The sequence below is a fragment of the Corvus kubaryi genome, unplaced genomic scaffold (genome assembly GCF_017639235.1).
Source record: "Corvus kubaryi isolate FWS band 111438036 unplaced genomic scaffold, C.kubaryi_AGA036_p1.0 37237, whole genome shotgun sequence".
Classification (NCBI taxonomy): domain Eukaryota; kingdom Metazoa; phylum Chordata; class Aves; order Passeriformes; family Corvidae; genus Corvus; species Corvus kubaryi.
Genome location: NW_024581068.1, coordinates 254,706 through 271,701, shown reverse-complemented (window position 1 = coordinate 271,701; position 16,996 = coordinate 254,706). Strand labels below are relative to the sequence as shown.

Below are 16,996 nucleotides of genomic sequence, written 5' to 3'. Positions count from 1 at the left end.
GTGGCTGCCCCTGGATCCCTGGAAGTGCCCAAGGCCAGGTTGGAGCCCTCTGGGACAGTGGGAGGTGTCCCTGCCCATGGTGGCTCTGGATGGGATTTAAGGTCCCTTCCAACCCAAACCAATCCATGATTCCACACCCTGGTTTAGATGGGATATTGGGAAGAAATATTGGATGCCCCCAGATCCCTGGAAGTGTCCCGGGCCAGGCTGGAGCACCCTGGGACAGGGGAGGTGTCCCTGAGCCCGCGGTGGCTTTGTCCCCTGTCCCGCAGGTGCTGGGGCTGGCCATGGCCTGGCTCTACTGGCAGCAGCTCAACGAGATCCATTCCCACCTGGATTCCGTGGATTTCCGGCTCCTGGAGACGCGGGATCTGAGCTTCGCCTCGCTGGATCTCAGTGGCGCCGGCTGGTGCTGGTGCCTGCCCCGGGAAGGTGGATACGTCCCGGTAAATCCCGGGAATGAGGAGGAGGAGGAGGAGGAGGAGGAGGAGGAGGAGGAAGAGGAAGACGCCGCCGGCCACAGCAAAGTGTGAGGAGCAGGAGGAGCACTCGGAGCTGGGAATGTGGAAAAAAATGGGAATTTCCTCCTCGGCTCCTGAAGTTTCTTTGGGAAAACTGTAAAAAAGTCGGAATTTTCTCCTCAGCTCCCGAAGTTTCTTTGGGAAAACTGTAAAAAAGTGGGAATTTCCTCCTCAGCTCCTGAAGTTTCTTTGGGAAAACTGTAAAAAAATGGGATTATTCTCAGCTCCTGAAATTTCTTTGGGAAAACTGGAAAATACCATTGGGAATTCCTAAACCCCTCCCTGGACTGTGAGGGCAGAGCTCCCCAGGGCTCCCCTGGGCCTCTGGAGGGGTTTTGGGGGGATTTGGGGTTTTTTTCCCAATAAACGGAATTTCTGTTGTGTTTTCCAAGGTCGCTCCCACCCTCTCGGGCTTTGGCTGTTGTATTCCCGCTGATTTCCTGGGAAATTGTGGCTTTCCGATGGATTCTGATGGAAACCAGGCTCCAGGAAGGTGAAACCAAAGGGAAAAGTGGAGCAGCTCTCCCTCCAGAGCATTCCCAGTGGGATTTTCCAGGAAAAACAGAAGCACAGCTTCCATCCCCTGGATCCCGCTGGGGCAAGGGGGAAAAAATCCCATTCCTGGAGGTTCCCGGCTTTTCCCCGCTCTGGTTTTCATTCCTGGGTGAGGAGAAGGAGATCCCAGCAATTTTTAAAACGAGGATGGGTTTATTTGGGACATTCCCGGGATGGAGGAAATTTGGGACATTCCTGGGATGGAGGAAATTCCCTCTGCTGGACACCGACCTGGGAGCAGGGAAGGAATTGCCTTTTCTGATGTTTCTGTCTCAGCACAGCTCCTGGGTCCGGGTGGGAATTCCCCCCTGGATCTCTTGGGATCTGGGAATTAAAAACAGAGGGGGTGTTGCTGCAACCCTTGAGCAGAGGAATTGCAAAAATAGGAAATTCATCCCAAACCCGTGGGGTTTTATCCCAAAAATGAGGGGGTTTGTCCCAAAAAGTGTGTGGTTTCATCCCAAACAATGTGGGGGTTTATCTCAAAAATATGGGGGTTTTTCAAAAAACTGGGGGCTTTTGTCCCAAAACTGCGGGGTTTTATCCCAAAAATTGGGGTTTTATCCCAAAACTGTGGGGTTTTATTCCAAAAATGAGGGGGTTTGTCCCAAAAAGTGTGTGGTTTCATCCCAAACAACGTGGGGTTTTATCTCAAAAATGTGGGGCTTTTGTCCCAAAACTGTGGGGTTTTATGCCAAAAAATGAGGGAGTTTTCCCAAAAATGTGTGATTTTATCCCAAAATCATGGGGTTTATCCCAATAATGTGGGGTTTTATCCCAAAAAACCCCAGTGGATCCCTGTGCTGAGGCCCCAGGGCCTCATCCATGACCTGTGGGTGGCAAAGCTCTCCCGGGAGGCAGAAATCAAATTCGGGGAATGGGGACAAAAAAGGAAAGGAAAAGGGCAAAAAAAAAGAAAGGAAAAGGGAAAACTGAAAGGAATGAGGAAAGAAGTGAAAGGAAAAGGGGGGGAAAGTGAAAGGAAAAGGAAAAAATGAAAGGAAAAGGAAAAAAATGAAATCAAATGGAAAAAGTGAAAGGAAAAATTGAAAGGAAAAGGGAAAAGGGGAAAAAGGGAAAGAAAAGGGGCAAAGGAAAAGGAACAAGAGTCTGTTTTTCCCAGGAGCGAAGGAAATCCCGGTTTACTCCTGGCACTTCTCAGGAATTGGGATATTTGGGAAGCGGGAGCTCGGCCTGGATCCCGGGGATGCCGAAGCTCTGGATGCGATTCCCGGGCTCTGTCTCCCTCTCCCGACCATTCCCAGCTTTCCCTTCAGCCAAACCAGAACCAATTCCTGGCCCAGGCCTGGAAAACCCCTCTGGATCCGGTTTTTCCCATTGGAAGTGGAGTTTTCCCATTGTGGCGCCTTTGGAATATTTGAGAGCATTTTGGCCAAAATCTGGGAAGTTTTTGGAGGTGGAAAAGGTAAAACCAGGGAGCAGCCTCGGGAATTGGGATGAACTTGGATGTTTAGGGAATAATTTCCTTGTGGGCTCCAGGGGTTTGGCTTTGCTTCCTTCTTCCCCCTCTCTCCGGGGAATTTAAATCTCCATGGATTCGGAAGGAAAAAGCGAAATCCCATTCTTTTTCTCTTGATTCCCAGGACAAAACCTGGATTCCAATGTCCTGGCTGGGATGGGAGCGGGTTCTCATCCCAGGATTCATCCCGGGGTTAATGGGAAAAAAAGGATTTTCCTTCAGCTTGGACACCCAGCCCAGCGATTCCCGCGGAGAATGAAACGCCTGGAAAACGGGAAAAGTGGATTGAAGCAGGAGCACGGAATCCCAAAAGCTTTTCCCAAAACACCGACATCAGCAGGAATGCCACAGACATTCCCAAATTGCCCCTAAGTGGAGCCTTCTCCAGAGGGAAGGGAAAATCCCATCCAACGGGAGCTGGGAGGAAAACGGGAGTGGGGATAAAGCATCAGATTCCACCCGGGTTGTGCCATGGGAGCATCTCCCGGAAAAGCCCCGATGTGGGGTGGGTTCAAAGCTCCAAATCCCATCTCCCAGTCCCGGTTTTTTGCTGGGATGAAGGGCCGGGTGCTGTTCGATGGGGATTTATTGATATTCCCGATAAAAAGCTGGAGGGAGAGGAGGAATCCAGGCGTGAAACGGGAGCGGAGTCGCGGCCGAGATTCCCGAACCCGAATTCATGGATGTGGGAAGTGAAACGAGGAACTGGGAATAATTCTGTGGGCAACCCTGACCCCAACCCCTCCCCAGGCTGGGTGGGATTGCCCAGGGGCTGATCCCGCTCTCCAGGGGGTGTAGGAGCATCCCATGGATGGGGATTTGGGATCATCCCACTGAGAGGGACTCGGGATCATCCCACTGAGAGGGATTTGGGATCATCGCACTGAGGGGGATTCGGGATCATCCCACTGAGGGAGATTTGGGATCATCGGACTGAGGGGGATTTGGGATCATCCAACTGAGGGAGATTCGGGATCATCCCACTGAGGGGGATTTGGGATCATCCAACTGAGGGAGATTTGGGATCATCCCACTGAGGGCGATTTGGGATCATCCAACTGAGGGAGATTTGGGATCATCCCACTGAGGGCAATTTGGGATCATCCAACTGAGGGAGATTTGGGATCATCCCACTGAGGGAGATTCAGGATCATCGCACTGAGAGGGACTCGGGATCATCCCACTGAGAGGGATTTGGGATCATCGGACTGAGAGGGATTTGGGATCATCCCACTGAGGGGGATTTGGGATCATCACACTCCTGCTGATACCCCTCACTTCCCTGAGGAAATTCCTCCCATTCCCTAAAATCAGGACACCAAGCATGGGCATCAGAATCCCTCAAAAAGAGACAAAATTCATGGAAAAAAAGGCCCCACAATCCCAGAAAACCCGAATCCCGCAGGCCGGGGAGGAACAACGGGAATTTTCCACATCCTGGTGGAAAATGGAGCCTTTTCCAGGGCCGGATTCCGCCGGCCCTCCCTCCCCAGAGCTCCCCGTGATCCTCCGCGCTCCCAAAATCAATCGGCGCTGCCCCAAATCCATTGGGATGCAGGAGCTGCCGGGCACTGGGGTCGATGGGATGTTGGGAAGAGCAGCTCTGACTCCAGGCGATCCCGGCTTTCCCTGAACCCGCTCCGCAGCCCCAGCCCATTCCCGAATAATTTTTGGGGAGCTCAAGGTGAGTTTTTAGGGGAAAATTCATTTTTGGGGGGCGTTTGGGGTTTAATTGGGAAAAGTGGCAGCGCTTGGCTTCCCTCCCCTGATTTCCATGGAATTAGAGCCGGGTTTTCCAGCGCTTCAGGGATTTAGGGGGGTAAAAACTTCGTGTGGGAAATAGAGGGAAAAATTCCAGATTCTCCGACCCCAGAATTGATCGAGAGCTTTCATTTATCCGGGTCTAACAAAGCCTGGCTTTACCCCGGGAGTTCTTTGTGCTGCCCAGCTCAACCGGATTTCCCAAAAAATCCTGTTTCTTCCCAATATTATCCCGGCTGGAGGGTTGTGTATCCCAATCCGTCACCCGGGAATCCCAAGCTGCAGGAATTTTCTGGGAGTTTTGGTCCTTCAGCTTTTAGAAGGAGCAAAAATATTCCTGCCTGAGGCTGGGGGATATTTTCCTGCTTTTCCTGCTTGCTAAAATCCTTGGAATTCACCCGGGAATGTTGTTTTTGGGAAGCTGAGGCTCACGGATGATGTTATCCCATAAAACTCCCCAGTTTGGGTTTTCCCTCCAGAGCCGTTGGCCCCTAAATGAAATCAATCCCTGCCAAAGTGTGGGATTGATGGGAAAAATCCCAAATCCCAGAAATCGACTTTAAATCTCAACTGGGATCAGGCTGGAGCTGGACTGGGATAAACTGGATTTGAGTTGGAATGGGATAAACTGGACTTGAGTTGGACTGGGATAAACTGGATTTGGGCTGAACTGGGATAAACTGGATTTGAGTTGGAATGGGATAAACTGGACTTGAGTTGGACTGGGATAAACTGGATTTGGGCTGAACTGGGATAAACTGGACTTGGGCTGGACTGGGATAAACGGATTTTCCTGAGGGAAAAAGTGTCGGGAATTCAGACCCAGCAGAGCCCACCCAGCCAGGCCAGGCCCAGCAGCTCTGGGTGTTCCCATTTTTCCGAGCTCTTCGGCTGGAGCTGGGATTTCTCTCCCGGAATAGACGGGAATGGCGCGGGAACGCGGAGCGGCTGCTCCCGCTCGCCCTCCGAGTGCCCTTGGGAGCATCGAGCGGGCGGCCAGGAATAGCCACGGCTCTGCCCCCCAGCCGAGTGTGAAAGGCAATCAGCGGGGGCAGCTCGTTAGGGCTCATTAATGAATTAATTCATTGACGGCCCTGGCCGAGCGCCAGAGAAATCCCACCGGGATCAAGCAGGGCAAGAGCTGGAAATGCGGGATCGGAGCTGGGGAAAGGGAAATGTGTGCTGGGAAAATCCCCTTGGAGCGGTGCGGGGTCACCCCGCAGTAATGGGGGGCTCTGGAATTCCTGGGAATTGAGGTTTTGTCGGGATTTGTGAAGGAAAATCTCTGGAATGTTCTCCCAGCCTTGCTCGTCCTCTGAGCAGCTGGAATTGGAGGCCGGGGATGGGATCCGGCGGAAATCCAGCTGGGATTTTGGGAACATGGGGAGAGGAGAGCAGGGATGGCACAGGACAAGGCAGGGCTGAGCCCGGCGGTGCCAGAGGGTCCCGCTGATCCCCAGGGAAGCTCCCGGCTCTCCCGCTGGGATTTCACCAGGTGAAGGATTCCCATAGCCCCACTCAGGTGTGCAGAGAGGTTACCCCCTCCCAAATCCCACTAAAATCCCACTAAAATCCCATTAAAATCCCAAATCCCACTAAAATCCCATTAAAATCCCAAATCCCGCTAAACCCCCGTTCCTTGCCCAGCCCAGCTCCCCCTGAGCAGCGGGACCATGCTGGAGGACGAGGATGGGATGAGCGAGCGCGGCCTCGGCGGCTCCAGGAGGAGATTCGAGGATGAGGAAGGTGAGTGAGTGAAATCCCGGGAATGCCGCGGACACCCCGCTCTCCCTGCCCGCGGATCCATCCGAGCTCCCAGCACATCCCAGGCCCGGCATGGAAAAGGCTCCTGGGAGAGCATTAAGCCTGGCGGGAAGAGGGAAAGCTCCTCCCTGGTGTTCAAAACTGGGAGTTTTCCACCCAGAAATCGAATTTTTTATTCCAATTACGGCTCCGTCCATGTCATTTCTACCTGGAAGTTTTCTCCCTGAAAAGTGATTATTTTTTAACTGGGAGTGAGAAATCCCACCTCTGCCCCCTAAATCTCTCCCCTTCCCTCTGGATTACCGCCCCATCCACATCTTTTCCGCCAGGAATTTTTCTCCCTGGAAATCAAGTTTTTAACTCCAGTTACCGCCCCACCCACATCACTTCTACCGGGAAATTTTCTCCCTGAAAACTGAAGTTTTTTTTTAACTGGAAGCCAGAATTCCCCCTAACCCTCTCCCCACACCCAGACTACCACTCCATCTACATCGGGGTGCCGGTGCCCCACGGGTACCGCCGGAAGCGGCGGCGCCGGAGGTCCCCGGGCTCCAGCCGGGACCGCACAAGCGAGAGCGAGCGGCACTTTGGGCGCCCGGAGCACTCGGACACCGACGACGGCGGCCAGGGCTGGGCCGAGAGCGGCAACGACAACGCCAGCAGGACCAGTGAGTGCCCGCGGGCTTCCCAGAAATCCGGGAGGGCCTTTGGAGCATCCTTGGATGCGCGGTTGAATCGCCTCGGATGCGCGATTTGGCGCTGCTTCTGCCGGCGGTTCCCGGGTTTTATTTTTATCCCTTTGGAAATGGGATTGGGATGGGTCTGGAGGGGTTTTCCCAGCTGGAATTGGGGGTGCAGACAATCTTTGGGAATCACACCTCGTTCCTGATGGGTTTTTCCCATTGGAATGGGATTGGGGTGGGTCTGGAGGGGTTTTCCCAGCTGGAATTGGGGGTGCAGACAATCTTTGGGAATCACACCTCGTTCCCAGTGGGCTTTTCACATTTGAAATGGGATTGGGGTGGGTCTGGAGGGGTTTTCCCAGCTGGAATTGGGGGTGCCGACAATCTTTGGGAATCACACCTCGTTCCTGATGGGTTTTTCCCATTGGAATGGGATTGGGATGGGTCTGGAGGGGTTTTCCCAGCTGGAATTGGGAGTGCAGACAATATTTGGGAATCACACCTCGTTCCCGGTGGGTTTTTCCCATTGGAATGGGATTGGGGTGAGTCTGGAGGGGTTTTCCCAGCTGGAATTGGGGGTGCAGACAATCTTTGGGAATCACATCTCGTTCCCGACGGGTTTTGCCGGGGCTTTGCCCACTCCCGGGAAATCTCCTTAGGGAAGATTAACATTTCGCATGGCAAAGCGGCTGCCGGGCCCTGGGGTGGGATTTTTCCAGCCCCCCCTTTGGAAATTTGCATCTGGGTTCAGCTCCAGTGGGGCGGGCGGAGGCTCGGCTCCGCTTTTCCCTTCGGGAGGCGAAGATTTCCTGGGTTTTTTTTCATGGGGAGTGGTTTTTTATTCTCTGGCGGCTCCTCCGTGCCCTCGGGGGAGGCGGGAGCAGGACCACGTCCCCTCCTTTTTCCTCTTTTTCCCTTCTTTTCCATTTTCCCCCTCTTTCCCCCTCTATTCCCCTCCTTATCCCTCTTTTTCCCTCCTTTCCCCTCCTTTCCACAGGCAGCAAATGCCACTCGGAGACAACTCCGGGCTGCTTTGAGGGATTGGACAGAAAAACTCATTTTATGGAGGAAAAACCCACCCCAAAACCCCTCAGCTCTGCAGAATCCCAGGAAATCTCCCTGATTTTGGTGCCTTTTTCCCTGAAAAACAAACCCCAGAGCTTGAAGGGGCTTTTCCCACCGCGCTCCGGGTGGGAGAGGAAAATCCCGCAGGGAGCGACGGCCAAATCTTTGATTTCTGCTCTTCCCTCCCCTTTTCCCCTGGATCCCGCTGCTTTTCCAAGCGCTCACCTCTCCCTCTGGCATCCCGGCTGATTTGGTAACTTCCCGTCATGGGAGCCAAAGAGAGAGGAAAGTGCTTTTTATTCCCGGTAATCTGCTCCCTAAGCCCCGGGAGTTTAGCGAGCCGCAGTGGATAAAGGATAAAGGAAAAAGGAACTCCGGGGCTTTGGAGTTTTTTGGGACCGCGCAGTGAAGGTTTGGTTTAAGCCGGGAAGAAATGGGGGAAAAAAAGGAAACAACTCCAGGTAGGGCTTGGTTGGGATTTTTTTCCCATCGCTCCGCGGTGGGGGGAAAGGGAGGGGGGGAGAAAGCTCCGGGGGGGGCGGGTTAAAATTCGTTTTTCCCTCGGCAAAGCAGCTTTTCCCCCTGGAAAAGCAGCCTGGGGGATGGCAGGCGAACTCCAGGCGCGCAGCTCCAGAGCTCATCCCAAAAATAAATTGGGGAACTCCCAGCTTCCGCTGGAAAAGTCGGTATTTGAAAGGGTCAAAAATATCCCAAACTTGGGGTTTTTTTGAGCAGGGAAGGAGTGGTGAGTCCCATGGGATGTGCATCCCAGTATCCTGGCTCTCTGGGGAGGTGGGGACTCGTCTGAGGCAGGAAAATCCAGGGAAAGGCTGTGGAGAATCCGCGGCAGCCCCTGGCTAACGCTGGACCTTAACTCGGGATTGCAGAGCCCCGGCAGCGCCTCATTCCCTCGGCCCCAATTTTATCCCGGTTTTTTTCGCTCTACCTGAAGCCAGAGCGGGAATTTCGCTTTGGAGAAGGATCCCCAGACGAGGTTTTGCTGCTGGATCGGGGTCAGGGTGGCTGCACCTCACAGGGAGGAGGTTTAGGTCATTCCTGTCCTGTTTCCCATGGAAATGTGGGGTCCGCGCATGTGGAATGAGCCTGAGTATTCCCAGGGTTCCGTGGGAATCCGCAGCGCCCGAAATCCCAGAGCTGGGGGTGTTTTTCCATGCCAGAATCTGGTTCAGGGAGATCTGGATCGGCTCCGGGCCCCCCCCGAGCGGTATCCTCAAGGAACAGGGGCTGATTTGGGGGTGTTTTGTGGGGTCTGGCCTCTGTCCCCGTTGCTTTCACCCTCTCCAACAAACACCTGCCGCTTCCCGGGATTTTCAGTGCTGGATTGAATTCCCAGGAATGAAAAAACCCCAAAGCGGGGAGGGCCGGGTGCTTTCCCGGCTGTGAAAGGGTTCTCCAGGTGAACAAATCCCAGGAATTTTGGCTGCCTGGCTGAGTCCTGGCGGGGTTGGTCGAACACCTCGGGGAGGGAGGGAAGCACAAGTTGGGTGCTGGAAGTTGAATTTATTCCTTAAAATCTGGCAGGATAAAGAAAAGAAGCTAAAAAAAAAGCTCTTTCTGGACAAGATTCCCATCGGTTTTTGGGGTTTCAGCCCCGAGACCCCAAAATGAGGCCCTGGGGAGGCTGAGGAAGGAGGGATCCGTTTTTAAAACCCAAAGAGGGAATTTGGGCAGAGTCGGGAGCAGCAACCCCCAAATCGAGGGTGTGCGGAATTCCAAATCCCCCTTTTCCCACCAGAGACCCCACCCAGCACAGGGATTTCCAGCAAAATCCCAATGTTTTGCCGTTCGGCTCATGGTATCCGTGGCCAGTTTGGGGTTTTTTTAGGGAATTTCGGGTTTGGCGGGGAGGGTTGCCCAGAATTGCCCCCATTTCATCCCTTTTCCGAGAACAACGGCCAGGCTTAGGGAGCCTGAAACCCTCCAGGCACAGAGCCCAGCCCCAAAACGACCGGGAATATTGATAATCATAATAATGGAGCTTTATGGGAATGGCGGCAGGACCGGGCCACAGGGCTTTAGGCTCGGCTTAGAGGAGCTTAAGAGGTCTAAGCAGGTTCAGCCTAAAGGGACATCCTCTTCTTTGGGGACCTGGGCGTCGTCTCCTTTGTGCAGGAAAAGGGGCCATATTCCCGTTTTTCCCTCCATTTATCCACGGCAGTTTAATTCCCTGATTTTCTAAGTGATGAATTTCCCAACCTTGTTATTCCCAGCTTGGAGAAAAGGAGGATTCTGCCCCAAAAAAATCACATTTTCCAAGCCTGGATCGTTCCTGCTCCATTAGGAGATGCAGGATTGTATTCCAAACACGCCATTTCCATGGATTTCAGGTGGATTTTCACCTCTTCCTTGGGGTTCACCCCCATCCCTGCTGCACCCAGGGCTCGGATTTGTCCCCAAATCCACCAAAATTGGGAAGTTTTGCTGGAGAAGCCCCAGAGGAGAGAGAGGGTTAAAAGCAAATCCAGACCTTTTTTCTTCCCGGGAGGTTCGTCACCCTCCCGTGGGCACCGGGAATGTGCCGGAGATGGAAAAGCCTTTTCCCAGCAGGCAGGAGGTTGGCAGGTGATGTGTCCCCGATCCCATTCCCGGATCGCTCCGCACGGAGCCAGAAGCCATAAACGCCCCTTCCCAGGCTGGAGTGTTGTTGGCTGGAAAAAGATGGAATTTTTTCCTGCAGGAATGATGGATTTGTGTGATTGCCCTTGAATGATCCCGCTTCCCCTCGGGAATGCGGCGGGAAAACCGGGAAATCCCAGCGTGCTGTGTTGGAAGGGCTTGGTTGTGATGGAGCCTGGCAAAAATGGGATCCGTGGAAGGGAAAACTGGGGGATACCCCATGGAAACGGGGCACACGAATCTCCTGGAAAGGGGAACTGGATGGTTTTGTGTTCCTGGACCTTTATCCCACTCCTCCTTTCCCCAGCATCCCGCATCTCTTTCCACAGGGAATTCGGGACGGCATCACTTGGAGTTCCCCCATTCCTCCCCTTTAATATTTTCCTCCACATTTCTTCCATTTCCCTCCCTTTTTTATGATCCCAAACCACCCTACAGCTCCTTCTTTCCCCCCTTCAGGGCCTTTCCCTGGGGGAACGGAGCGGGATCATCCCGTTTCCCATGGAATTAAAGCTCTGCTTTCCCTGGCAGTGTCCCCGGCCGCCGAACGGCTCCGCTACATCCTGGGGGAGGACGATGAACTCCCCAATCCCACCCTTTTCACGGAGATGGACACCCTGCAGCACGACGGGGACGAGATGGAGTGGAAGGAGTCGGCCAGGTCAGGGGGGATTTGGGAATGTGCCGGGGAAAAAAATCCCCTCCCAAAATATCCCCGGGGATAAACGGAATCAGGGAATGAGCGTCGGTTTCAGTGGTGTTAAAAAAAGGACATTCCCGAGTCAGGGAAATGCGGGAAAAATGGGATTTTAGGGTGATGTGCACCTCAGCTGCATCCTGAGGAGGAGGAGGAAGATTTCCCATCTTATCCCGAATTTTCTCAGGCTGGATCAATCCCAGAGCTGGAGCTTTTCCCCCTCCCAGCCACCAGAGCCCTGCAGGATGGGTAAAAAATGGGATAACGTGCTGGGAAACTGGAGAATTCCAGCTGGGAAATGGGAGTAGGGGGCACAAAGAACATTTTCCCAGGATTTTTTTCCCTCCACACTTTTTCTGGCCAGGCCAGGAGTGAAACTTTTCCCACCCCTGATCCATAAAAAATGAAACCCCACCTGCTCCATCCTTAAAAAAATCATTAAAGGAGCTGCAGGTGGAATTTGCTTTGTTGGACTGGGATCTTACCCAGGGGAAGATCCCAAATCCAAGCGGGATTTTCCCTTCCCGACCTCAGCTCTGCAAGGGTTGGGATTTTTTGGGGGGGAGCTTTGGGAAGGGGGTCCAGGTGGTATCCCGAGCCCTTTCCCGTGGGATTTCCCAGTTTGGGTGTGGAATTTTGACGCCAGGGATTGGGATAGATCGGGATCGGGCCCTGTGGATGCCGATCCTCTCTTTTGGGCTGGTTTTCTTTGCATCAGCCAAAATTTGGGAAGCTCCTCAGCATCCCCCTGGCTCCAATCCCTGCTCCGACTCCTTAATTTTAACCTTAATTCTTTTTTTAACCTTAATTAACCTTAATCTTCCATAAATCCATGTTTACTTCTGCCTTCCCACTCCCTGAAAAGCTTGGAAAAATCCATGTTTGCGTTGGGATTTTCATCAGGGAGGCTGGGAGGTGGAGATTTCCAAGCTTTTCCTGGGACCACGGAGGTTTCCCAAGTCCTGATTCCCGCTATCCAGCCAGGTTGAGCCTCTTTATCCTCAGGGGTGGGAGCAGAAGGTGGGATCCGCTCCACCTGCTCCACAATATCCACAATAAACGGGGAAAAAATGGGAATCGGGATGCTGGGAGCAGCAGGGAGGTGGGAATTCGCAGTAGCCTTGGAGAAAGAATCCTGGGATGCCGATCCCGGGGCAAAGGCGCTGCTGGAAACGTGCCCCGAATCCCGCACTTGCCCCGGCCGCTCCCTAATAACACAATTTCCTCAGGAAAACGGGGCAGAAGGAAAGGAAAAGCGGCCCAATCGGCTTTGGGAGAGCGGCGCCGGCGCTTGGCGGGAGCCGCCGCGGGAAGCTTGAATTCCCTGCTGGGGAAAGCTGAAGGGCTGGAGAAAGGGATTCTCCAAAGAAATCCGGGAAGGGGAGCTGTGGGATGGGCACCAGGGCCAAACGTTGGATTTTGGGGGTGTTGGGGTTCTGTTGGAGCATTCCTGCTGTTCCCAGGTAATATTCTGGGAGTTTTTCAGTAGGGACATCTGAGATTTTCTCTTTGCAGCAGCTGATCCCATCCCGGCCTTTCCCCGGCCTTCCCCTGCAGCATTCCAGAGCCACCAGCTCTTCCCAAAATCCCTTCTCCTCCTCCGTCCTTCCCATGTGGGGCAGCAGGAGCCCAAATCCCAGCGGTGCCTGTTCATCTCTGGGTAGGACAATCCCTGGAGCCTGTCGAGGGAAAGCAGCTTTTTCCCCCGAAACCAGGATCTGCCATTCCAGCATTCCGAGCCCTGTTCCCAGGGAGCCGGGAGGAATCATCCACCTCATTCCTGAAGTTTCTCTGGAATCTTCAGTATAAAATCAAGGAAGGGAAGGGCTGAATCCCGAGGGTTTGCCCATCCTCCCGTCTCCCACCGTGGGGATGGAGTGCCCAGGGTGGGGTCTGCGCATTCCTGAGGAATTGTTGGGACGTTGGGAATGCTCTGGGATTTGCTCTCCCACGGGCTGCTCCAAGCAGCAGCAGATCCAGGCTCAGGCCACGTCACCTCCATGGGAAAAGCTCCCAGAGCTCACAGGAGCAGTTTGGGGACATGGAAATCCACAGGGTTGGGTTTCCTGGTGGGATTGGGAGTTTTCCCTCTGCTCCACAACTCCCAAACCTTGCAGGAGCAATTTGGGGACATGGAAATCCACAGGATTGGGTTTCCTGGTGGAAAACCAAGGAATTGGGAGTTTTTCCTCCATTCCACAATTCCCAAACCTCTCAGGAGCAATTTGAGGATGTGGAAATCCACAGGATTGGGTTTCCTGGTGGGATTGGGAGTTTTGCCTCCCCTCCACAATCCTGGAAGCAGCTCTCTGGGGAACGACACCACCAGGTTCTCCCTTCCCACCCCGGATAACGAGCGAAAACTTTGCAAGATTAATTAATCCCAACTTTCCATGGAGGGGAAACTCCCCAGGAAAAGCCGTTCCCTAATCTTCACACCCGCCCTGTCGCGGGCCCGTCCCGCTCTCGTTTCAGGTGGATCAAGTTCGAGGAGAAGGTGGAGGAAGGCGGCGAGAGGTGGAGCAAACCCCACGTGTCCACGTTGTCCCTGCACAGCCTCTTTGAGCTGCGGACGTGTCTCCAGACGGGAACGGTGCTCCTGGACCTGGATGGATACTCCTTGCCCCAAATCATAGGTAGGAGCCCCTGGAGGCTTTTCCCCTGTGTCCTCAAACGCTGGGAATGGATTTAAACTCATTTGTTTGCTCCATAAACCAAACATGTCCGGGAACGAGCAAAGGAAGGAGCTGGGACCCCTCAGCTGCTCCCAGAAATTGTTGTGTTGAGGTTTTGGGGGGCCTAGGGGTCACTCCTGGGTCACCACGGGTGGTGTGGGGGATGATGTCATCAAGAAGCAGATCGAGGATGGGAGATTTTGGAGGGTTCTGGTGGTCACTGCTGAAGCAGCAGATTTTGGGGTGGTCTGAGGGTCACTCCTGGGTCACCTTCGCTGGATGTTGCAGAGGATGCCATCAAAAAGCAGATCGAGGATGGGAGATTTTGGGGAGATTTTGGGGGTCACTCCTGTGTCACCACGGGTGGATGTTGGGGATGATGCCATCGAGAAGCAGATGAAGAATGGGAGGTTTTGGGGAGATTTTGTGGCTTTTCCGGGGGTCACCACAGGCAGGCGTTGCAGAGGATGTCATCGAGAAGCAGATTGAGGATGGGCTGCTAAAGGAGCAGATTTTGGGGGGTTTTGGGGGTTTTCCGGGGGTCACCACGGGCAGGCGTTGCAGAGGATGTCATCGAGAAGCAGATTGAGGACGGGCTGCTAAAGGAGCAGATTTTGGGGGGTTTTGGGGGTTTTCCGGGGGTCACCACGGGCGGGCGTTGCAGAGGATGTCATCGAGAAGCAGATCGAGGACGGGCTGCTGAAGCCGGAGCTGCGGGAGAAGCTCAGCTACGTCCTCCTGCGCAAGCACCGCCACCAGACCAAGAAGCCGATCCACCGCTCCCTGGCTGACATCGGCAAATCCGTGTCCTCCAACACCGGTGAGTCCTCGGGGTCCAGCCGGCGCCTGGTGGCACCCTCGGGCGTCGGGGAGGAACATCTCAGGAGAAGGGGAGGAGGAACCCAAGGGGTTGGGACACCGAGGTGTTTGTTGCCCTGGGAAACACCCCAAAATTCTGCCCCTGGTGGGTGAGGGAGCCGGAAGCTGAGGGCGCGTTCGGGACATGGACGGTGCTGTGGGAGGGGGCGTGGTTACGGCAGGGACAGCGTCACTGGGTGGTGACGTCATTGGGTGATGACATAAGCGTGTGAGGACAATGGCGCTGTGTGATGACATCGCTGTGTGATGACATCACCACGGGAACAGTGTCGCTGTGTGAGGACAGTGTCATTGTGTGATGACATCACTGTATGATGACATCACCATGGGGACAATGGCGCTGTGATGACATCACTGTGTGATGACATCACCATGGGGACAATGGCGCTGTGTGATGACATCGCTGTGCGATGTCATCACTGTGTGATGTCATCTCCATGTGATGACAATGTCGCCATGCAATGATGTCACAGTGGTGACAATGGCACCATGTGATGACATCACCATGGGGACAATGGCGGTGTGTGGTGGCATTGGTGATGTGTGATGATGTCACTGTGGGGACAACGGTACCACATGAGGACAATGCCACTGTACGATGACGTCACCGCGTGGACAATGGCGCCATGCAGTGATGTCACCGTGAGGACAGTGGCGCCATGTGATGATAACGTCGCTGTGCGATGACATCACCGTGAGGAAAATGTCACTGTGCGATGACGTCACCGTGAGGACAGTGGCGCTGTGTGATGATAACGTCACTATGTGATGACGTCACTGCGAGGACAATGGTGCCATGTGATGATAACATCACTGTGCAATGACATCACGTGAGGACAATGTCACTGTGCGATGACATCACCGTGAGGACAATGGCGCCGTGCGATGATGTCACTGTGAGGACAATGGCGCCGTGCGATGACGTCACCGTGAGGACAATGGTGCAGTGTGGGTGCCATGGCTTGGCGCCGGGGTTTCCTGGCGCGGCGGGCGCAGACAAATCCGGTCTGCTCCCGGCTGATCCCGCCTTTGCCCAGCCCTTACAAAAGGGGATTTGGTCGGGTTTAGCGGGAGGTCACTCGGTGGAGCCCCGGATTTGCCGGGCTCCGGCTGCTCCCAGGGACAGCAGCTCCCGGGAGTGGCCATCAACGAGCAACATTCCCAGTCCGGGGGCATTCCCGTGTCCCGGGGCCGGATATCCGAGCCAGGACTTGCCCAGAATCCACCAAAACTGAGCACGGCTTGGGAATGTTTGGTTTAGCGCCTTGCTGAGGGGATGGAATTGCTCTGAGTTCCCAAGGAGGGACATTCCAAGGAGGAAATGGTGGAGAAAGGGGGCGTCCCTCCCATTTATTGTGCCCACGGCAGCTCAGTGGCAGATATCGGGATAAATCCCGCTGGCACAGGAATCCAGCGGGAATTTCAGAGGTGGTTTGGTTGGGTTTAACGATAAAAGAAACGGGGAGAGATGCCTTGGTGGCAGATGGGGCCTTGGGGAGATGCGGAGCAGCAAAAGCGCTCCAGGGGATTCTCCAAAAGGAATTTTGGGAATTTAGGAGGTTTCCTGGGAAAACGTTGGGCTCAAGACAGAAAATCCAGGGGAAAAAGGAAATGTTTGCGGTGAAGTGATTCGGCTTCAATATCTGGGATGAAAAACTGGATTTGCCGCCCGTTTAGGGAGGAGAATCATGGAGCCCGATGGAAGCCAGTGGGAATATTTTGGAGTGAGGAGATCCTGGCAGATCCCGAGTGCGGGTTTCTTGGGAGAATGACGGGATTAAGAACCCAAATCAGATGTGGGGTCTTCCCAAGGAACAGAAATGTCCCTTCTGGAGGCACTGACGGCCCCAGAGGCAGCGCTGGGCTGGGCTGGGGTGGTGCTGGCTCCTCGTGTGGGGCAGGGAGATTTGGGGTGGGAGATTTTCATCGATATCCCCTCACTGCCGCCGGGAATATTCCGATGGGTGGGATAAGGGCACGGGAAGGAAAAGCACATTCCTGGTGTCTCCTGTGCTGGGCAGGTGATCATTCTTGCCTGCCCCCGAGATTCCCCACAGGATCCTGCTCCTGCTGTTCCCCATGGGATATTCCCTATGGGATCCTTCCCCTGACGTTCCCAACGGGATCCTGCCCCTGATGCTCCCCACAGGATCCTGCCCTGACATTCCCAATGGGATCCTGCCCTGACATTCCCACAGGATCCTGCTCCTGATGTTCCCCACAGGATCCTGCCCCGACATTCCCAATGGGATCCTGCTCCCGACATTCCCAATGGGATC

General features: G+C 54.3%; 1 protein-coding gene across 4 annotated transcripts in view; it reads left to right on the top strand.

The window, feature by feature from the left end:
* The first annotated feature begins 2,669 nt into the window (after window positions 1-2,669).
* SLC4A5 (solute carrier family 4 member 5) overlaps window positions 2,670-16,996 on the top strand; it is a 33,221-nt gene continuing 18,894 nt past the window's right edge. For 2 of the 4 annotated variants that reach the window (XM_042023159.1, XM_042023156.1), the window contains exons 1-6: window positions 2,671-4,240; window positions 5,965-6,063; window positions 6,555-6,749; window positions 10,998-11,127; window positions 13,639-13,799; window positions 14,503-14,658. In XM_042023159.1, the coding sequence (XP_041879093.1) occupies window positions 5,991-6,063; window positions 6,555-6,749; window positions 10,998-11,127; window positions 13,639-13,799; window positions 14,503-14,658 (715 nt within the window). In that variant the 5' untranslated portion in view covers window positions 2,671-4,240; window positions 5,965-5,990. Of the gene's footprint in view, window positions 4,241-5,964; window positions 6,064-6,554; window positions 6,750-7,619; window positions 8,291-10,997; window positions 11,128-13,638; window positions 13,800-14,502; window positions 14,659-16,996 lie in introns of those variants that run through there. The other 2 variants (XM_042023160.1, XM_042023161.1) reach the window with 2 other exon arrangements.